Source organism: Choristoneura fumiferana, chromosome 5 (genome assembly GCF_025370935.1).
Source record: "Choristoneura fumiferana chromosome 5, NRCan_CFum_1, whole genome shotgun sequence".
Taxonomy (NCBI): Eukaryota; Metazoa; Arthropoda; class Insecta; order Lepidoptera; family Tortricidae; genus Choristoneura; species Choristoneura fumiferana.
The window spans coordinates 13,258,532-13,281,790 of NC_133476.1; the positions used below are offsets into that span (position 1 = coordinate 13,258,532).

The 23,259-nt window shown below is 38.1% G+C and overlaps 1 protein-coding gene across 2 annotated transcripts in view; it reads right to left on the bottom strand.

The window, feature by feature from the left end:
* Positions 1–23,259, bottom strand: part of LOC141428215 (sterol O-acyltransferase 2) — a 32,607-nt gene that overhangs the window by 3,348 nt on the left and 6,000 nt on the right. The window contains exons 1-8 of one of the 2 annotated variants that reach the window (XM_074088062.1): positions 22,149–22,179; positions 19,939–20,179; positions 17,327–17,478; positions 14,280–14,416; positions 6,394–6,533; positions 4,431–4,560; positions 3,334–3,480; positions 1,586–1,723 (exon numbers count right to left, since the gene is read on the bottom strand). In XM_074088062.1, coding sequence (XP_073944163.1) covers positions 1,586–1,723; positions 3,334–3,480; positions 4,431–4,560; positions 6,394–6,533; positions 14,280–14,416; positions 17,327–17,478; positions 19,939–20,179; positions 22,149–22,164 — 1,101 coding nt within the window. In that variant the 5' untranslated portion in view covers positions 22,165–22,179. Of the gene's footprint in view, positions 1–1,585; positions 1,724–3,333; positions 3,481–4,430; positions 4,561–6,393; positions 6,534–14,279; positions 14,417–17,326; positions 17,479–19,938; positions 20,180–22,148; positions 22,180–23,259 lie in introns of those variants that run through there. The other variant, XM_074088063.1, reaches the window with a different exon arrangement.

Genomic DNA, 23,259 nt, shown 5'->3' on the forward strand with positions numbered 1-23,259 from the left:
AAGAGATAACAGATAGATAGTTACACAGATAAATAGTAACTTTCGCATTTATAATATTAGTAAGGATACAGCTATATCATCTGAGTTTGATGGCCACAAACTAATTCATTGCTTATTGATATGTTCTTAGAAAAGCAAATAATTAAAGTCCAAATGTTTCACAGCGTCAATGTAAATATCGGCATTCACATTTTTTAGAACATTTGAAATGGAAACAAAGATACGAGTACCTAAGTATTACCTAGGTACCTATACAATATCCACTCTTGATCTATGGAAATTTTATCCCGGCAGCTAGCAACCGTTGCACAATCATCTAAATTGTTTTCATATAGCTACCTATATTTTTTTGTTTATTATATAAATATCTTCATTTTGTGCTTGTACTACAGCGAAATCCAATAATAAACTTTCGCATAACTTCCCATTGAGATACATTGTTCTCGGAACTTTCTGATAATTGTGTTACCTACCTAACTATAACTAAGTTTACCGGACAATTTGACGGCTTGAAGACGATGAAAACTGGCCTAGTGAGTGTTAGGCATGGAACCAAATACATAGTAGTAGCTTAAGGCGACGCAGAGCGCCTACATAAGAACGTGATACGGTCGCAGTAATTAAAAGCGGTGCAGTCGCCTCATCTTAGCGGCACCTGCAGCACACACTGCGTGGTACAGTCAACAGCTAAGCTAATAATATCATGGGACTCTTGACACTAATTGACCTAGTCCCAAAGTAAGCTTAGCAAAGCTTGTGTTATAGGTACTAAGCAACGGATAAATATAATTATATAGATAGATACATACTTAAATACATATTAAACATCCAAGACCCGAGAACAAAAACATTATTCATACAAATATCTGCCCGACCGGGAATCGAACCCGGGACCTTAAGCTTCGTAGTCAGGTTCTCTAACCACTAGGCCATCCGGTCGTCTAAAGATGATCAAAAATATCCGGACATGAACTCTAATATCATGAGAATAGAGTGCATGTTCGGATATTTTTGACCACCTTGACTGCTCCGAAATATTTGATGGCGACTGTGTACAGTGTATGTAGGTATTCTTAATTGACCAACAATCGATACTTTTGATTGCTGACGTAATGAAACTATTCAGGGAATTTCTTTACAATTTTGTCTCTCCAGAATAAGAAGGTGGTTACTTACTACGTGGTTAACTTATCTTACTAACTAGTATTACAAATGCTAAAGTTTGTGAGGATATGTGTACATAACTAGGAATGTTTGTTACTCTTTCACGCAAAAATTCCTGGTCGGATTTCGATTAAATCTGGCACGTACCTATACACGCATATACATATAGGACGTTTATAACTTGAATTTCCGTGGGATTATAGTATCGATACGAATATTTCGTTGACAAAATTGCGGGTAACAGGTAATACATAATATCAATTGTCACTGGTCCCCCCGATACAAGCCCAGACTCCAGACTTCAGTGCAGTGCAGAGGTGGCCGACCGAAGAACCATAGGTAATTATAATGTTTTTATATTTTAATACATTATTATATTTGACTTACTTTTCTTATAAAGTGGAACTGTTCAGTAACTTACAAAAAATACAATGAAGACAGCGAAGACCCGACCGGTCCGAGGTATGAGCGGCCTGTAGATGTGGTCTCGCAGCCAAGAGTGCACCACGCGGTTCCACGCGCGGTAGTACTTGGCGAACTGGGAGGTTGTCCACCACTCCTGGCGGTTTGAGGATAATGCGAACTTTACCGAGCTTAACACTACCATACGCAGCGCGAATCAGTTCATTTATATATAGTATTGTGAGTGCTTAATGCATACTTAATAAATGGGTCTATATTAATTCGCATAAATTACTAATTTAAATTGGGGTAACTTTATTTCGCATAATTATTAATTCGCATAACTGAATACGAATAATGCAAATGCGCATAATGTGGATTGGCATAACGGTAAGTTGGCATAAATTTAATCAGCATAACATTACTTTGCATAAGTGTAAAAGAGTATAAACATAAAATGTTTATTTTAATGAAAGCATTCACTGCCACCAACGCATATATGCGTCTCCGTGACTTTCACCCTGTGCCGCTGTCATAATTATTCATACATTTTGAATGCACACGTGTCAAGTCAAGTCAGGTGGCAGTGAATGCGTTAAGAGAAAAATTATTGCTAAAAGTAAAATGATTATTGTTTTATTTACTCAATTTTAATTAGGTCTGAGAAGTGAACTACTATGTTAAAATATCTATTATAGGGCTATTAAAAAAAACCTTACATCGAAGGCTAAGGCTCCCGCCTTATGCATATTTCAGTTATGCGGATTCATTATGATGCTAAATAAGTGTTATGCTTCTTTATAATTATGCAAGTTCACTGTTATGGACAATTATGTCATACCAAATCTGTTATGCGAAATCACATTAGGGCAATTAATGCTATGTGAAATAAGGGGCACCCACGCCCGGAAATTTTGCAATCATCCACTTCTTGCTATCAGATTGAGCTGAAATTTGACATAAGTACTTTATGTCAATCCGACAACAGTACAATAATCTGATAGTGAAATTATGGTGGTCGTCGTGAGAGTTGACATCGACTTGAAATTTGATACAGAATGTAGTTTGGATGACAATAATCTAAGCTCGAATTAAAAAAAAAAAAAAAAATGTCCTTTTCTGATTTTTATAATGATAATTTTAATTAAGTAAAAATATTATAACAAAAATTTGAACTGACTACAAAGAACCATGTTAATAATTTTTTACCAGTGTGAAGTCGGTGCCTCAGCACGAGCCAGCATATAGTCGTCTACTTCACCTACATACTACCTATATGTACGAGTATTGGGCTTCAATCACTCCTGCTGGATCGTGCTGAGGCACCGACTTCAGACAGGTAGAAAATTATTTTCATGATTTTTTGTAGACAGTTCAATTTTTTGTTATACCTAATTTTTTTCATGTGGTTTTACTTAATAGGCAATTCCATTAGAGATAATTTGAATCTCATAGTTTACTTTAAGAGTGAGTTAGGTTGTTAGTATTTATTACAGAGAGCTCTAATGCTCCAAACACAAAGTTATTTATAGATATCAGCTATAGTATTCACAAAATAATCTCTAAGTATTCATAAACTACTCGTATAGTCAACGTCATAAATAAGTGATCATTTCTGTACCTTGTCGCTTTCAGTCTTTAGACAATTTCGTGGCTTTTCAAACATGACGTTAAAGTGACAAGGTACAAAAGTGAGCACTTATTTATGACGTTGACTGTACTATACTAAAATTTGAAGTCAAAGAATGACTTTTCAGTTTGAATCACCTCGTAAAACAACCTGTCACCGAACTTTAGCATCTCAGCGAAGGCATTCAGCCAGGCATGCATCAAGCAATAGAATCCACACAAGAATGATATCACCCCCGGTAGCACACACGCAAACATGCCTCGGACCACCGTACCCGCTTCCACCTGAAAAATAAACCAATTTCCACAGCCACAAGGTAAGTTTTTCATAAAATGGTGGTATATTTTCCTATCGAAGAAAGAAGCTATTCAATAAATTCACGTGTTGGAATGCATAAAGCACGTCCAAGGAAATATTTTAGGAAAGGTCGGCAAAAATAATGTCCCTGAATGTGATGTAACTTCGTAATGCCATATCGTAACAATGGTAGCTTCGTCGCAGCTTTTCAGGGATGTTGTCGTATCCAATTGATTTTCGTAATAATTACAACCTGGAAGTTTTCGAAGAGTTGCTAACGACATTCTAGCTAACGACATTATTTTAACAACTTCTGAATTAAATCTGAAGTAGGTTTTCGTTCAGTACTAAATAGGTAAGTAAGTAGTTATAAATGTTTAATTTAATCTATTACTATTAATATTTTTCTTTGTCTAATTACCTACATCGAGTCTTCTTATAAAAAGTGCAAGTTGTCATTCATTTGTAGTATCTCAATCTAATAAAACTAACAAAAACGTAACATGACTAAATATAACCGATTGACAGGCAGACAGATATATATATATCTATCTATCTAATCTAATACCTTTAAACGAGCAATTCTTGTATACCAAATTTCATCGAAATCGTTGGAGCCGTTTCCGAGTTCCCCGAAATATATATATATATTTCGGTGAAATTTGTTATGTGGGGGTTTTCGGGGATGACAAATCGGTCTAGCTTGGTATTATCACTGGGAGAACGCTTATTATCGAGTTTTAGCCCGAGCAAATCTCAGTCGCCCAGGTACTAAGTAAGTAAGTATGCAAAGAAAGAAAGTTGAGTATCATAGAAATTACTGAGTGGGGATTTCTTAAAATTAATGCGGAATGTGGAATTACTTTTTTTATTTTTTTTTATTAGCACAAGCTAGTTAAATTATAGTAACGTCAAACAATTTGCAGTAGGCATTTACCTGGGTTTCCTTCCCGTAGTCTGACCAGTAGGGTAGGATGAAGCGCTCCCACAGGAAACTGTTGTAAAATATAATGGCTGCCACTTCTATAAAGTTGAATATTACGGCACTCCATCTTATCGTTTTTGTTCTGTCAACACATAACATTGAATTTCTTTACTTCAACGAACAGGTATGTTGTTTCGAAGACCGGTAAAGTGTATAAGTAATATGTATGTAAACTATTTATTGTACAAAATAAATAAACAAACACAGTTACAAGCAAAAGAGAAAAACCGCTTTGGAAAAACTTTTTAGGTCTTTCTGGAAGAAGGCCTAAGACATTACACTAAATCAAAAAGTACCTACTCGAAGTTAGCACCCTTTTCAGAAACTGAAACATATTTTCAGGCTGCTTCAGGACACTAGCTTTCGCATAACATCATTTTCTGAAAACCCATTTACAGACCGTTTCAGGCGAAGTTACAGTCCACCTGTCTCCGGAGCATTATAGGTACAAGGATAGCTTTAAGTTCTTATTATTTTTCTTATTAGCACTAAAAAAGTTACTCTATTAAAAAAAACATCTATATATAAGTATATCTATTAAATATATAATTTATATATTATTATACAGGCATTGTTTTTAATAAATTATAACTAATCTATATAAATAAAAATGAATCGTAAAATGTGTTGCTAAGCGCAAAACTCGGGAACGGCTGGACCGATTTCGCTAATTCTTTTTTTGTTGTGTTTGATATTATCAGGAGAAGGTTTTTATGAAAGAGAATTTGGAAAAATTACAAAGGGAACGAAGCCGCGGGCAACAGCTAGTTTATTAATGAAACAAGTCCAAGGATTACAAAAATGTATGTGTTCAACAAATATCAATTTAATCGGTTTTGTAGATTCAGAGCAAATTGGTGAGTGATAATGGTTTAAAATTTAAACCAAAAACCTTGAGAAAGATACACTGTATTTTGCTGATACTTTTGCATATCATTATTTTTAATAGAGTTTAACGTAAAATGCTACGCTTGACGGCGTAACAAAAATCATTGATTTCGTGAGCTAACACAAACAAATAATAATTAGGTAGGTAGATACCTAAATTACACACACACAGTACATGACAATAAACAACGTAATTTGTGCGCAGTGTATCATAAAGACAATTTGTTTTTTTATGTAGTTAGGTACCTACTTAAGTGTTTTTTGTTTATTTTGTTCATAAGCACCTTATCGTGATGTTAGAATGTAATTAAAAAAGTATTATTAAAAGTACAATCATGAAGTGGTGTTCCCTCTGGGGAGTGAAAATGGATCCTATGCAGACTGATGGATCGACCTGCACTTTGACTGGTGAGTTTTACGGAACAACGATTTTCGTCTTAGTTTTAGTAAGTACGTGCTTAAATGTTTAGCTAACCATAATTTAAATTCGAAGTTCGTATGCTATCTTAAACGAATCTATATCTAATCTATATTAATAACCTTTAAGTAGGTACCTAGCTAGTTGCAATGGACAGAAAAAACGGCCAAGAGCGTTTCGGACACGCCCAAGTAGGGTTCCGTAGCTGTTACGAATAAATCAAGTAATAGTCTTCCAAGTTTAGATATACTTTAGGCTGCTCTTAAACTACTAATAATTCCCAAGCAAACTTAGCCGTTATAGTTTTACTTGTAAGTTTGTTGTACAACTACCATACTGATTTTTTTCAAAAATTCCAAGCCCAGAGTTTAGCTTTTAGAGGGGGGATGGGGGATACCTCACAATAAACGAGAAAAAAAATCACCCTCCACTTTACGTCTGTGGGAGTAACCCTAAAAAAAATTTTTTTTTACCATTTGGTCGGCATACTTGCTACATAGACCTGTGTAAAATTATTACAGCTGTCAAGCACTGATAGTCGACGAAATGGCCGTTTTTGGCATTTTGGCTACGGAACCCTAAAAAAACAGGAAAATCATAATATCTTACCTTGGATATTGATCTCGGTAAATGAGTGTGGGTGCAAATAAAAAGTAAAAATAGTGCTGAAACGTCGGCAGCGCCGTTCGATCACGCCAACGGGACGCGCAGGCGATGGTCACAGCATGGATCTTCATCACAAATCGAAACTGAAAAAAAAAGTATAAATACAAGAAAAAATATTATATTCATTCTAGCTGAGCGCTAAGGGAGTGATAGGGTAACGTAATGCTATTGGCAGCTGACTTTATTTATTTGACAGACTAATAACAGCTTTCTTTTTCCCATGAGGTCCCGGTTGTTCTACTGAAGGAGGCAATTCGTCTCTACTAGAACATATTACTTGTACCGCTTGCTAAGGACTAATAATTTATCAATACCCCACGGGTAGTATAAATTTCTTAAAGGGACGACCTTCGTAATCGGAAAGGCTTAATGTAAATTTCCGGGTTCTATCTAGTTTATGATTTTCAGCAGTAATTTGTAAGGTCCCTGGATTTAAGGCACTCTTTCAGATATAGGTACTATCTATCTACCTATCTAAACTAAACATATATCTCTCAAAAGTATTCAGTGACTGAAAAAAAAAACCGGCCAAGAACGTGTCGGATACGCCCAAAATAGGGTTCCGTAGCGATTACGAAAAAATTAAGTAATATTTTTCTAAGGATTTCGTATTTTATACGGAATCTTCCAAGTTTAGGTATGTTTTATACCTTAGGCTGCTATTTAAGAGTAAAGCTACTAATAATTCTCAAGCAAACATAGCCGTTATAGAATTTCTTGAAAGTTTGATATACTTACTACCATCCTGATTTTTTCACAATTTTACCGGTTTAGATTTTAGAAGGGGGGGTACGCTCGATTTTTGATTTAAAGTTGCACTTTAAAGTTGAATATTTCGCAAAAAAATCAATTAATCGAAAATCGTCTTAGCAAACCCCTAATGGTTTTAAAAGATCTATTCAACGATACCCCACACTATAGGGTTCGATGAGAAAAAAAACACCCCCACTTTACGTCTATGGGAGGTACCCTAAAAAAATTTTTTATTGTACCATTTTGTCGGCATAGTTTACATATATATTCGCACCTTTAGAATGAAACCGACACAATTCGAAATATTCACATTACTAAAATAAATTTTGTCTAAAACAAAAACATGATTGAGTTTTAAAATGAGAAAATTTTGAATTGTGTCAGTTTCGTTCTATTACAGCTTTCTAGCATTGATAGTCTCTGAGCAAAGCCGCGGACGGACGGACAGACAGACATGGTGAAATTATAAGGGTTCCGTTTTTGCCATTTTGGCTCCGGAACCCTAAAAATGGTTAACTGTAAAATCTGCCATCATATTAGTTAAATTAATCCGACCTGTGAATCAATTCAATGGTGCGTGTGAAGCTCCCAATCCGCACTGGGTCTGCGTGGGAACTATGGCCCAGCCCTCTTGTTCTGAGAGGAGGCTTGTGCCCAGCAGTGGGACGTATACGACCGGATGGCTAAGTGGTTAGAGAACCTGACTACAAAGTTTGAGGTCCTGGGTTCGAATCCCGGCCGGGGCAGATATTTGTGTGAATAACACGAATGTTTGTTCTCGGGTCTTGGATGTTTAATACGTATTTATTTATATAAGTATGTTTATCCGTTGCCTAGTATCCATAGTACAAGCTTTGCTTAGTTTGGGACTAGGTCAATCGGTGTCAAGTGTCCTATGATATATATATTTTTTTATTATGTAGGCTGGGATGATGATGATGATTAGTTAAATATCCGAGTGCTCGACCCTCTAATTCCCTGTAGCCTGTAGATGACACCCTGCTGTCACTTCTATTGCTAATGACATAAAATAAAATATGGCAACTATTGGGACAGTGGCGAGCACTCGTACGGTTACCTTACTAGTAATTATAATTTCATTAAAACGAAGCCGTGGTAGCCTGTTGGTTTGACCTGGCTTTTCAAGCAGAGGATCGTCAGTTTAAACCCAGGGTCGCACCACCAGGTTTGTAGTGAAAAAAAAACCGGGCAAGTGCGAGTCGGACTCGCGCACCAAGGGTTCCGTACAAACCTGTAGGTAGTAGTGCGAGTCGGACTAGTTCCGTACAAACCTGTAGGTAGTACCTAACTATAAAATTATTAAAAATATTTTTATTATATGATGTGACTAAAAATTTACGGTTTTCGCAATTTTTCCTTTATCTGTGCTGTAAGACGTTGCTTCGTACCAAATTTCAAGATTCTGAGTTCTCGGGAAGTACCCTGTAGGTTTTGATTCCCTTGCGAGTTTCGAAAATTTGTGGAAATTTGCGGCATACGAGGGGTGATCCAAAAGTAATGATAAGTAATTGATTACTTTTAGTGGCTGAATAAAGTAAAAAGAGGTTTTATTTTTTAAAGCGGTTATATACTGGCTAGTAAATAAAAAAAATAATAATTAAAAAAATATATATCTGTCAGTGAGTTAAATGCATTTATTCCTGACTTGTCGGATTAAATAGGTACGTGAAAATGGAAAATTTGAAATGAGAGCCGTTAAAGTACTTCTGTTTGAAAAAAATGTGTACTAAAGATATACACATTGAATTGGCGGGAACATTGGGGGATTCTGCTCCTCCGTATTCTACAGTTGCACGCTGGTGCAAGAAGTTTAACTTGAGTAGGACATCAACTAAAGACGAACACCGCGAGGGCCGTCCGTCCATCGCCTGTACTGGGGATAACGTCAAGAAAATTGAAAATTTAGTTTTAACTGATGGAAAGTGTGAGAGTGATATTGAAAGAAGAGTGAATGCAGGAAACATGGTGAATGGAGCTTTGCATTCCTTTATGAACAGTCGGAAGGTGTATAAAAGGGGAGGGGGGGGGGTGTAATAGTGAGATAAGGAAACGTTGTGGTCTGAAAGAAGATGTAGTGACAAAAATTGAGAAAGGTATGCTGAGATGGTTTGGCCATGTCGAGAGAATGACTGAAGAACGATTGACGAAAAAAGTGTATGAGGCGAGTGTGAATGAAAGTGTTGGAAGGGGTAGACCTAGGCGGACGTTTCGAGACCAAATCCGGGACGTCTTGAAGAAAGGCCAGGTCAAGACCCTAAACCGAAGAGCATGTATGAAGGGAATAATGAAAATGGACGAGGCGAAACAAGTATGTAAGGATCGTAGCAAGTGGAAAGAAGTGGTCTCTGCCTACCCCTACGGGAAAGAGGTGTGATTATATGTATGTATGTATGTATGTAACTGATAAAAGAACGACAATCAGATATTTATATGAAGTCACAGGGATCTCTTATTCCATTCAAAGAATTTTAACCGAGGAATTGCACATGAACAAAGTATCCGCTCGTTGGGTGCCTAGAATGTTAACTGACGACCAAAAGAAGATTTGTTACGAGATGTCATTAGGCAATCCTGAAAAATTTCAAGCTAACCCTGAAACTTTTTGGCGTCGATTTGTCACTGTGGACTAGTCTTGGATTCACCATTTCTACCCGGAGACCAAGCAGCAGTCTATGACGTGCAAGCGACCGTCTTCCCCGACATCAAAGAAATTCAAGGTCGCCAGTTCAGCGGGTAAAGTTATGGCGTCCGTGTTCTGGGATGCCGAAGGAGTCATAATGATCGATTACTTGGAAAAAGGAGCCACGATCACAGACTCATACTACGCCGAACAAATAAAAAGAGTGCAGGAAGCCATCAAAGAGAAGCGACGGGGCAAACTACGTGCGGTTATACTGTTCCACCAAGACAACGCACCTCCTCATAAGGCCAGAGTTGCAATGGCTGCAATCCAGGACGCGGGCTTCGAATTGCTAGAACACCCCCCGTATTCACCAGACCTAGCCCCCAGCGACTTTCATCTGTTTCCACGACTGAAGGAGAGGCAAACAATTTTTGAACGACAACGAGGTCATAGCCGCTGTAGAGGCATATTTGGAGAAACGCGAAAAAGATTTCTTTTTAAATGGAATTCGCGGTCTGGAGAAGAGATGGATTAAGTGTGTAGACTTGCTTGGAGATTACGTTGAGAAATAAATGTAGTTTTCGGCCACTTGAGATGTTTTACATATTAGTTATCATTACTTTTGGATCACCCCTATTAAACGGCTGTACCTATCTTTTGATTGCGTTGGCTTAGAAGTTTGATTTTTTCACACTTCTACGGGACAGTAGACCTGAGTATTTGATATAAATTTCAGCTTGATACCTCCACGCGTTCCTGAGAAAAAGGGTCTTGACAGACGGACGGACAACAAAGTGATCCTATAAGGGTTCCGTTTTTTCCTTTCGAGGTACGGAACCCTAAAAAAACAATATAGTGAGGAAGTCGGAAAACTTAGAAGTGATTTTTATCACTGCTTCAAGGATCGGCAGACCTGAATATTTGATAATTAATTTCAGCTTGACAAGTATCACCACGCGTTCCTGAGAAAAAAAAATCTACGATAATTGACACCATTGACCTCGTCCCAAACTAAGCAAAGCTTGTCTTGACAGACGGACAGATAGACTACAAAACGATCCTATAAGGGTACCGTCTATTCCTTTTGAGGTACGGAACCCTAAAAACACTTATACGAGTAGTGGCTTAGGTCGTAGTTGTCACGCGGCTCCAGTGCAGATTAGAAATCTTACGTTGGCACCGCTAAATTGCTCCGCCGGTGTATTCTCTCGGTCTTTTTTCTGTCTGCACTTTAAATCGACCAGAACTCATACATATATCACCGAACAATTAATTTGATAGTTAGAGGTTTGTATTGATTAGAGAAGAGTCGAAGGCTGGAATCATGGAGGTATGAAGCCGTCGGCTGGCAGGGCGGCGTCACCGCCACCCGGCGATGGCGTTATTTACCGCCGCACTTGACGAGGGACCAGGTGATTTATGTTTCGTTTCACTTTCATCTCTGTTTTGCCGCACTATTCCATCTTTGAGTTACGGTTCAGAACAATAATCCTTTTTTTTTGAACATGAAACTACCGTAAGACTCACTCGTATTCAATGAGAAGACATGAGTGCGCGTGTTGCAACAGCCGCCGAGTCGCGTTGCTCTTAGGAAGAAGGGCTACGAATTAGCCCGAAACATGTCGAGCTAAAATGGATTTAAGACGTGAGTTATCCGGTACAATACAATATCATATACATAATTCTAAATCTTTTGTTTAACTGTGTGTTGCAAAAAGCGTGTTCGTTAAATCAAAATGATTCAAGGCACACCTAAACACACACCGGCTTTAATAGTGGAGTGTAACAGTAAGTCAGTAGTATGTAAAGTCGACTGTAAAGATATGTCTCCGTATTACTTTTTCTTCGTAAGGTAACATCATAATAAATAAATAAATAAAATAATAATATCACGGGACAATTCACACCAATTGACCTAGTCCCAAAGTATAAGCTTAGAAAAGCTTGTGTTATGGGTACTAAGCAACGGATAAATACAATTATATAGATAGATACATACTTAAGTACATATTAAACACCCAAGACCCGAGAACAAACATTCGTATTTTTCATATAAATATCTACCCCGACACGGGAATCGAACCCGGGACCTCAAGCTTCGTAGTCAGGTTCTCTAACCACTAGGCCATTTGGTCGCTGATATGATGATAATCATCATCATATCAGCCATGGACATCGACTGCTGGACGTAGGCCTCTCCCATAGACCTACGTTGCGTTACGTTGTAAGCGGCCTGCATCCACCGTGCGCCCGCGGCTTTAATCAAATAAAATAAAGTGAAGGTATTTTTCAACTCTTTTTCGATCTGATCGCATTGGTTGGAAAAACAATTATGAGCACATTATGTTTTAATAGGAATTGGATGAAATATCTACATTTTATTAATCCAATTTCACAGCTAATTAATCGCTCGCCCTTAATATTGCCAAACAAACTCATTTGCAAAGTAAACACTTCATGTCCCGAATGAAAATGTTGCTATTTACGGCCGGTGCCAGAACAAGGGACAGTTCGGAGCTTCCGAGCCTCGTTTAAAATTACAGATGGTATTAACGGCTTTATGGACCAGTAAAAATAGATTTCCCTCGTGCCCGTGACAAGGTTGGTTCAAACATCTGTCAAAAAGTTCAAAGGGACACTTTTCAACTAAATAATTAATAAAATACTATTTTTAGAAGCTTTTATTCAGCGTCACCTTGTACAGTCACCAGCACCAATATCTGACACAACAAGCGTGCATAAATATCTGATACGACTCTATTTCTAGGGTCGGAAGGACGTGTTAGATATTTTTGCACGCTCCGCTGTGGCAGATATTAATGTTGGTGACTGTACATACACTATATGTACATGCAATTATTCTTTGTTTGTTTGTTTCAAATCGCAAATTAATTTGTTGGTCGCGCACTCCGGACTGTCAAGTGGATAACTTACTAGTGATCAGATTGACTTGACATTTGCAGTACATCTGTGGGTTAGCTTCTAATAAAAATGAATTTCTTAACAAAAACCTTATTTATTAACGAACTACTTAATTTTTTTTTAAATCAGCCATCACTTTGCGGAGGTCTAGTTTCTCCACACTGTAAGAACACACACAATCACAGAAACCTAACTATCATCACCAACCCACAACACTAAATAAAACATATTGCCTGCAGTACCCATTACCACGAGAATGTTAGCGAGCATGTACCTGCGCAGTAATTATAATTTCGATTGGTTGCCATGCGATTCTGGTTTGAGGGATCATGCTCAGTATTCAACTGTTTGTCAATTTCACGTAAACTAGATAATCTCACTAAAATTTGCAAAAATCAACGCACAATTAGTTATTATTACAACAGAGTAGAGATGTTTATTAAATACTATATTTGTTCTTATATGAGGCACAATAGGTACATTCACAAGACAACTGTAATGAATTTTGTTTGAAACACTTTTGCAGGTAACAATAGAAGTTCCCAATAACTTATTGTTGCAAATTAACGTGACGTGAAAACCTGCGAGCTGCGAGCCAGGGATACGGGAAGTTTGTTGCTCACAAATAGTTCCTTTGTTAGACGACAGCCTGTGCCCAAACTTCCTTCTTGTAACGCGCATAAATCACACTACATTACAGATAAGTCGCTCCCCAGCATCAATCAGTCCGGACAGAAAACATGGTTTTATCTGATGACCAATGAAATTGCGGGGCATTGACTCAGACCGATGCTTATTTCGGAAGAAATAGTGTTATTGTACACTTAATCTTATTGTATCTTATTTTTTAGACCAATAAATGGGAGGGCTAAACTATAGTACATTACTGTAGAGCCCGCCAGGTTGCCGGCCAAGCAGATATAGGCGGCCGAGCGTAGCGAGGCCGGATAGGGATGCGAGGCCGGGAACCCCACGTTCCGGCCGAGGCTTGTATAATGCTTTTCTCAAACATGACATGAAGTAAAATAAAAAAACAAGAAATCAAGCTCGCGGGACGCTAGTCTGGTTGCCCTGTTGTATGGCTGCTGGCGGCGGGCGGCTGCGGGCGGTGCGGTGGTGCTGGGCGTGGGCCGCGTGCGTGCCGCAGAGCGCGCGTTGAATGAAACAAAAGACGGTCGCATTGCCGGCCAGCGGCCTGCAAGGTTGTATGAAATCTCTTTTCAGGCCGCTAGTGACCGCGCGCACGCAGCTGAGCCGCAGCGCCTGCAGCGCGATACTTCCCAGCCTATTATTTGTAACACAACGTCAATATTTCATGTCATGTTTGAGAAAAATCATTTTTCTGGAGGCAATCCATCTCTATTGTTTTTCAATCACGGTTACAAAAATTGTTTCAGAAAACTGTTTTTCAACCCTTCGATAAATAAACTACATAGTTAATAATAATATAGTTGAATAAGGATGAGTGTTTTACAATACTTTAAAATAAAGAGAAGACAGTCTAATTTACCATTTCGCAGGTGACGGTGGCTCCTGAAGCTAAGGCAAGATGTTTCCGCCCCAGGTCCCACACAGGCACTGCCACTAGAGCAGTCTGAAGAGTTGCCAATCCAGTGATCGCCAAACCCTTCCATATCAGACTTAAACCTAGAAATTAGGGAAGCTGGTAAGAACATATTTTAAAGAATCAATTAGTGATAGGAGCCTCAAGAAAAAGATAAATCTATTAAAAGACATCATTTAAAAATCCCAATTTTCATTAAGTTTAAAGTTTTTGATACAGGACCCAAAGCTAAGCAATTAAAACTTTTTGCAACTTGGAGATGCTGCTATTCAAAAGTTTTTACGATAGATCGGAGATTCTTTCCATTATCACGGACATTTTTTTCATTTTAATATGTTTAACTTTTTTTAAATACTGCTAGCATTAAAACTGGCTAAGTGCGAGTTTGACCAAGCGCCGTTAGTTCCGTACGATAAGTAATATCGACGAATATATTTTACGAGTAAGTCTTAGTCAACCATTAGGTACTCGATAACCTGTAAAGCCTAAGAACTGTGACTTGCATTTTAAAACTCAATTTTTCGTAAATGGATCGCTGAATCGAAAAAAAAACTTTAAAAAACCCCAATTTATTTTTTGAAAATCTGGCCAACGAACGACACACCATTGGATAAACCAGAAAAAATATTCCTATTTTACTCCTTACTTATTTTACGCACCTAAAAAAAATTTTTTTTTAATATTTTGCTCTGCCATTACATCAGCATGCGTATTTATTATGTACACAAATGCCAAATTACAGCATACTAAAGCTCCAGAGCCTTTTAGTTAACTGTCGGACAAACGGCCACAAAATGGTAAAACTATAAGGGTTTCAGCCATTTTAACTACGGAACCTTAAAAAATGGAATTTAGTTCTTGTTTTATTCTGTAAACACAAAAGGTCGTCTCGGCGAGATTAATACAAGGCGGTGTGTCTGTGAAGCGGTAAATTGGAAGGCTCTACGGGATAGGCTTGACTGGACAATGAGCTAAGCCGGCTGCCGGCGCTCAATCAATGTACATACGGTTTACGCGAAGCGTAATCATAGCATGAGTTACGTTTTGTCAATTAACATAATATTTACAATAACTAATAATTATTAAGTTTATTTCCAACGCTCTTTCTGAATCTATCGTATTTGCCCAGCAGTGGGACGTATATAGGCTAAAACGAACGACGATGATGTATTTCGCATTGCTACCATACTTTGAGGAAAATAAGAATTTCTCTTCCATGATCAAAAGACAAAAGCCGTCTTTTGTTGTAAACACATGAAACAGAACAACCTTCGTTTGGTTTTTATTCTTTGATCGTTGCTAGTCTATGATGATTATGTACTATTATTTCCAAAAATATCACAAGAAAATAATCTCTTCAATACGATAGAAAGACAAAAGATACGGATATAAGTAGCCATATCCGTACCGTACCTACCTATTAGCTAAATCTCTTGTATGACATGCGTCTGTTTAGAAACATTTCAAGTTTATAACGGCAAGTAAACAAATTGTATTTTCTCAAACATGTCATGAAATATTGACGTTGTGTTACAAATAATAGGCCGAGAAGTATCGCGCTGCAGGCGCTGTGGCTCAGCTGCGTGCGCGCGGTCACTCTAGCGGCCTACAAAGAGATTTCATACAACTTTGAAGGCCGCTGGCCGGCAATGCGACTATCTTTTGTTTCATTCAGCGCGCGCTCTGCGACACGGCTCACGCCCATACCCAGCACCACCGCCCGCAGCCACCCGCCGCCAGCAGCCAGCGAGACACGCGCGCACGCAACAGAGCGACCAGAGACTAGCGTCCCGCCAGCTTCATTTTTTGTTTTTGTTTTTTTATGTCATGTTTGAGAAAAACACTATACAAGCCTCGGCCGGAAATTTATTAATTATTGAAATTTTATTCAAATATTACTCACGAGAGCTTAAATAGATAATATCATATTATGTGCAATGATTTTAAAATAGAGTTGTTATACGATTATTGTCTAAAAAAAAAACTGTATTATTAAAACAAACTTCATAGTCGGCTTAACAGCAACCCCATGACGCATATATGACCATTCAAGTAAGTAATTGGAGCAGGAGACGAGAGGTCAGTTGCAACAAAAGACCCTTAGCGTGAAGTGGTCGCAGCGGCCTCTTGGCTTGGCAGGCGCTATTTCAAACTGCTGTTTTGTACGGCTAAGTATATCCGCAGCGTCGTGGCCAGACGGTTTAATTTATAACCTTACTAGCTTTTGTCCGCGGCTTCGCCCGCGTGGAATTCGGTTATCGCGCGCTGTACTCTCGGAAACTGCATTTTTCTGGGATAAAAAGTAGCCTATGACACTCTCTGGCCCATAAGCTATCTCTATGCCAATAAATCATGTCGATCTGTCGCTCCGTTTTGACGTGAAAGACGGACAAACATACAAACAAACATACAAACACACACACACTTTCGCATTTATAATATTAGTATGGATTATATCCGTGCAGTCCAGTCACTTATTTTCTTGTGTCACACTGTGTTATAGAGCCACTCTCTTCACTTCTAGTTCTTACTACTTCACTTTTAGTTTACATTGGCACGCGTAAAAAAAATTTCGAATCCGATATAACATGAGAAGCCTAGGCTTACGTCAACTTTATTACCAGCCATGTGAGTAAGCCAATAAAAGCATAAAAAGTTTTTCTTGGCAAATATGGTAGAAGTAGAATTTCGTCGAACGTTTGTCATCGTCGACCAAGTTAATAATTACGTACCGACTCGTCCAAACTTTTGTGATTGTTTTTGTATTTTATATCGAAACCCGGACTATGAGGCGAAATTGATAACTTACCTTTGTTTTCATCAAAGTTTTAGCTATGTTGCTCTCGATTGATTCAAAAAGTTATTGAATTTACATAAATCTACATTGTTTGACGTAAATTTGAACACCAATTAGCAGGTGAATTTTCAACCAGTTAATCGGGATTTTCGATGAATTTAAATAATGTGATTTGAATTAAATGTAAATTAATTACCTTTGTTATTCTTGAGGATTTTTGCTCCTGCAGAATAAAGCACCAGCCCCGGGTAGAAGACGAGGGCGATGGACAGTTCAAATAGCCAAAGCTTGGCGCCGCGGCCGATGTCTCCAAATCCATACGCTACCGTGCTTATAGCTATGTTTATCCTTGAACAAAAATAATAGAATTTATTGTTAACTAGCCGTTAACCGAGACTCCGTCGACGCAAATTCGTTTGTCGCTATCCCGCGGGAAATATGCAATTCTCCGGGACAAAAACTATCCTATGCCCTTCTCCGGGATTCAAACTATATCTACACCGAATTTCATCTAAATCGGTTCAGTGGTTTGGATGTGATGAAGTAACAAACAAACAAAGCAACACACAAATAAACAAATAAACTTACAAACTTTCGAATTTATAATATTAGTGGGATATTCACAAATGAACTAAAATTATTCCTTTGCTCATCCGCTACCTTATGATAGCCAAGTTTATGCAAGATTATGTGTGTTCATATGCAGTTCCACCACCTCCACTCTGTAAGAGCACACACAAATCACACAAACCCATCTACCACCACCACCACAATACACTGACGCGTTTCGAACTCACCAGAGCTCGTCTTCAGAGCAACGCAGCCTTACACCATACTACTAGATGTTAGACTAATAAACCACAAAAAACGTTCTAATTTGTCACTGTTACTCCCTAAGTACCCACCTATATTTTTTCCCAAACAAAACTACCCACAACATATTAATAAATTTTAATCATCATCATTATAAAACAAACTTGAATTTTTATTTATTTACTGTAAAGGCGTGTTTCATTAATCCTAACTGTTATTGCTGAAATTAGACCCCAGCCGTAGCAAGGGACATGATACTAAATTTTATTAGTAACATAATCTAAAAAAAATAATAAGTTGTGCTAATAATAATAATCAATATTGTAAAGATTAAAGAAATTAAACATTTTAATTTTATTTATTATTTTGTTACTTAGGTACATATTATTATACTTTGTTTTTTTAGCATTAAAAATAGGGTTAACAGTCTTAACGAGTCTTTTTATTGAAAACAGTTTATAAAAAAACAGTAACTATGATACCAAAAGCATGTAAATGATCACATCTCCGTGTTAATTGTTACTTATTTGCTGTGACTTATTTTTCAAAAGTGATTTTTAATAAAAAGACTCGTCAAGATCGCTTGCCTTCTTGCTAATGCTAAAAAAAAGAAGTATAGGCAATTTCGGGGACGAAAAGTTTTGCGTTTTCATGACACATAGATATGACAAACAGAGGATTATATGCCCATCCAACATGTTTTTCTTTAAAAATCTGTGACAAAATACGCTACTCAGTTACTGTTTCAGCTTTCGCTCGAAGGGCACGAAAAGGATGCGAGGGCACGAAATAACTCGATGGTTTTTATTGATATTTACGCTCTAACTGCTCCCGAAAAAAGGGTCTTGACGGTCAGACAGATTGACAACAGAGTGATCACATAAGGGCATAGTTTTACCTTTTAAGTAGAACCCTTAATATTACCCTTCATTCCATACCTTCCGTTGTAATGGATATGTTTTGATTTCCATATAAAGCTTTTTAAAAATAGTCTAACGAAACCTAAGAATGAACAAGTTAAATAAAAGCTCTATCAATAAACAACCGTTTAATACATTTTTCACCTCAGCCTGTGCCTCAGCACTTCAAACAGGCAGGTTTTTCTATGAAAAATGAGTGAGCAAAATCGCATTTTTTTTTTATGTTGAGCACAGTGCCGAGTGTACTCGTTATGTTTGAAGGTTTAATAACATTTGTAATAAATTATACGTTTATTGTTTAATTTTCAACTTTTTTAATGACCCAAAGATGAGGCTTTATGCAGTATTAAAAATATGACATATTTTAAAAGTAGTACTAAGTTGAAATTAATATGCATGTTATTAGTATGAGATATGTATCGTACAGTCACCAGCACCGATATCTGACATAAAAAGCGTGCATAAATATCTGATTCGACTCTATTTCTGGGGCCGGAAGGACGTGTCAGATATTTCTGCAGGCTCCGCTGTGGCAGATATTAATGCTGGTGACTGTACTACTGGACACTTTTTCGTTCCGAATTCAAAACCTCTCTATTTGCCGGAGACTCATTGTGTGGCATTCTTAACTTTCTGGTGACTTTTTAAATAAAACCACATATACCTATAAACAAAACATAGACAAAAAATTAAAATATTTTTTCTATCTTTTTTTCTAATCTTTTTATTATGTTCTCAATAATGAGGTGAAAGTTGTATGTGTCACACGAGACCAAAGTTTTTTTGCATCTCGTGTGTTTGAATCCCTCGCTGCTCTCAGGTAGGATTCTAGCATATAATCACTCGCTACGCTCGAATCGTGATTCAATTATAAATCCTTCGCTTACTCGGGATTCAAAATCAACACTCGCAACAAAAAACAACTTTGCTCTCTTGTTGCACAAATATTTAACTATTGGTCGTAAAACAAGTTCACTCGAGTGCTAAGTGGCCAAAATGTGGGGGTAGTTCGCCAGGCAAGTCACGTGTTTGTATTTCTACGCTACAGAATAAGAGGGGCTCGACGATAACTTACTTGCCACGTTCCACGAGGTCGTAAATGACCGTGTCGCATAATAGGATCAAAAGTATCACGACGAATATGTGATATATTGCTCTTAAATGGAGAGAACCTTGTATAAGTACTGTCAGAGGTGATTCTCGATTTGTGAATTCGGGATCCTGTTTCGTCTGGTTTCGAGGCTCAAGGACTCCGTTTGGTTTAGCGCCTCTTGTACGATGTCGAATATTGTTTGTCTTCTCCATGTTAACAGCATCTGAAGACAAATATATTTAGTAAGAAAACATAGTAATGGACTGCTTCTTAGTCCACGAGTTCTAATCAAGACAGTAATAATGTTATTGTTAGTGCAGTCGTACTTCATTGCCCTAATTCAAGGAATATCTAATAAAGATCGTTAGGAGTAAGTAGAGACGGTTGTTAGATAAGAACAAATAACCTTTCACATGAGATAAAACATTAGAAATAGACGCAATAAATAACGCCATTGATAATGATGAAATGTACTAACAGAAAACGTGATTTAAACAACAAATATTGTGCGTGAGAGCTTGCACCGCGTTATCGCCTAAATACAGAGTTCAGAGTACCACAACAACTTAAAAAAAGGTTGAACATGGTAATTCATACAAGTCTGTCATCTTTGACATGTCTAGACGTTTTAAGACTCTTTCGTCTATATCTTTTATTTAACTTATAATGTTAACAACGTAACGTAAGTAAATAGGTATGTAAGTTGACTTCAAATCTTGCAAGTCGAATTTCAATCAATTCTAGCGATCGGATTTGTTTAAAATTGGTGGAAATATACAAGTCGGTGGCCGATCCTCAAATCCGCCATATCGTTCAAAACTCACCGTTTAACGTTTTTGCTTAGAGACTTTTAGGCAGATCATGAAATGCCTAGACATATCATGAAACACCACCATTACATTATTTGGCCAGCTTAGGCAGATCATGAAATTCCATGTAAACGCCGCCATATCGAATTTTGAAATTTCAAGCAAAATTAGTATGAAGCCAGGACGTAAAAAAAATTTGAAGTACATTTTGATCAAACCATAGCTAAGGTTAAATGACTTAATTCGGTTCTGGCACTTCGTCGGCCGCTGCCGTGGCACGCTCGCTTCGCTCGCTCGGCTCGTGTATTGTGGTCACAATTCATACTAACCATTCTTCGCTTCGCTCGTCGTATCTAAATTAGTTTTGATTACAGAGAAAAGTATTTTACGATGTGCCCGGTATAGAGCTAGGAATATCGACGAATGCGTTGCTCTAATCGATCTGCACCGTATTGTTTCTCAGGCTCATCGTGATATGCCTGACCAACTTTTAGGCATAAAATGACATCCAATGGCGCCATTTTATGATATGCCTAGGAATTTCGTGATCTGGCGGATTTTACGATCGGCCGCCGACATATAGACAGGATGATAATGTACTGTATGATGATAATGTACAGGATGATAATGTACGATCAGCAATGTTATCTTCAAGACTAGAGTGTGTAGGCTGTTATTGAACCAGTGAGATACACATTTGGCCTCATCTGCACTTTCCATTAGGTGAGGTCAGGTCAATCGGCTTAAATAAGTACAACAAACAATACGAAATTTCCGAAGGGTTGTGTTTTTTTTACGAAAATATGATTGTTTATCAGTAATGATAAATAATAAAATGTTTTGAATTGAAGAAAACGTTTTTTGTTTATAAATCGCCAAATCATTACCGGTTCGGTAGACAAATTATCTTATCTTACGTATTATTTGTTGTTTGTTTGGTGTCCGTAAATTACATAGTCTTTAGTTTTCCAATTATTTTAATTAGTTCGTTAGTAAAGAAAATGCTGTATTAGACTTTGTTTATTGAAGTGACATATGTACATCAGATATAATAAAATGTAAAGTAAAGAATAATAAGTTTAAAATTTTTGATTAGCCAGTTATACAACATACTCCCCCGTAATCAAAACAAGATTATAAACATAACTATTCCTTTTATACAATTCTGATGCTTGATACGAGCCAATGGCTTAGTTAGTACATCAGCCCACATCTCCAAAGTATTGATACATACGACATTAATAATATAGTTCGATAATAAATCTCGTATATAATGAAATCATGTGTCTATATTATGCTTGGTTCTATTGTGGTGAACCAGATTCAATGCCAACTTCTGGGCAGACTGTGAATCATTATAAATAGTAATAACAGCTGACCTACCAGTAAGTTCACACATCAATCGCCTCAGAAGCCTCTCTACCCGCACTGGACAAACTCATATATTCGGCTTCACTGGACGACAGGGCAATGGTGGTTTGCTTCTTACTTTCCCATGAAATGGCTCCCCTGGCCATAGAAAAATAGAATTCGGTGTATGAACGACGATCCATAGGAGAATTGGCCCAATCTGCATCCGCAAAGCTAATTAGACATCCACCATCTTTCCTGTAAGTGTGGGGGGAGGCTCCAATAGAGAGATCTCTCTCCAGGCAGGTGTTATGACTGGGGACCGAAGTCCGAAGGAAGAGCGACGGAACTTGTATATATGCGACCGCGTTGAGAAACTTCGATAGCGCGATGTAGAACATGGTCGGAGTTTCTATTGTTGTTCACTAGATGGCGCTAGGAGTCGCTACATCAGCCCCCCTTTTTAGACCGGAGGTCGGCGTGGAGTGCGGTGCAGTCTGTGCGTCATGTGGGCGCTTGCAGGTGCCAGTTGCTTGAGTGTGTTGCTCGGAGCCTTGTTGGCGAGCGTTGAGTTGAGTTGCGTTGAGCTGCGTAGCTGTGGGTGAGCCGTGTTGAGCGGCGTGGCGTGAGCTGCGTTGAGTTGAGGTTGTCACACTGTAGACACCAGGCATATGTAATGTAGTTATATGCTAGTGGTGCACGGTGTGGTTAGTCTGGCCTGCTGTGAGACCGCGTCTTCGTCTTGGATGTCTTCGAAGGCTGCGTTTGTGTCCATTGTCGGGGTCACCAATGTGGGGGGAGGCTCCAATCACGTCGGGGTCACCAATGTGGGGGGAGGCTCCAATAGAGAGATCTCTCTCCAGGCAGGTGTTATGACTGGGGACCGAAGTCCGAAGGAAGAGCGACGGAACTTGTATATATGCGACCGCGTTGAGAAACTTCGATAGCGCGATATAGAACATGGTCGGAGTTTCTATTGTTGTTCAGTAGATGGCGCTAGGAGCCGCTACATAAGTAATGCCCAATTCGATAGTGCCTTTCAAATATTGTAATACACGTTTTGCCGCCTATTGAATTGACTTAATTATGATTATTATGTACCAAAAGCAATGTCTGGACGAGTATTAACGGCCAGAAAATTGAG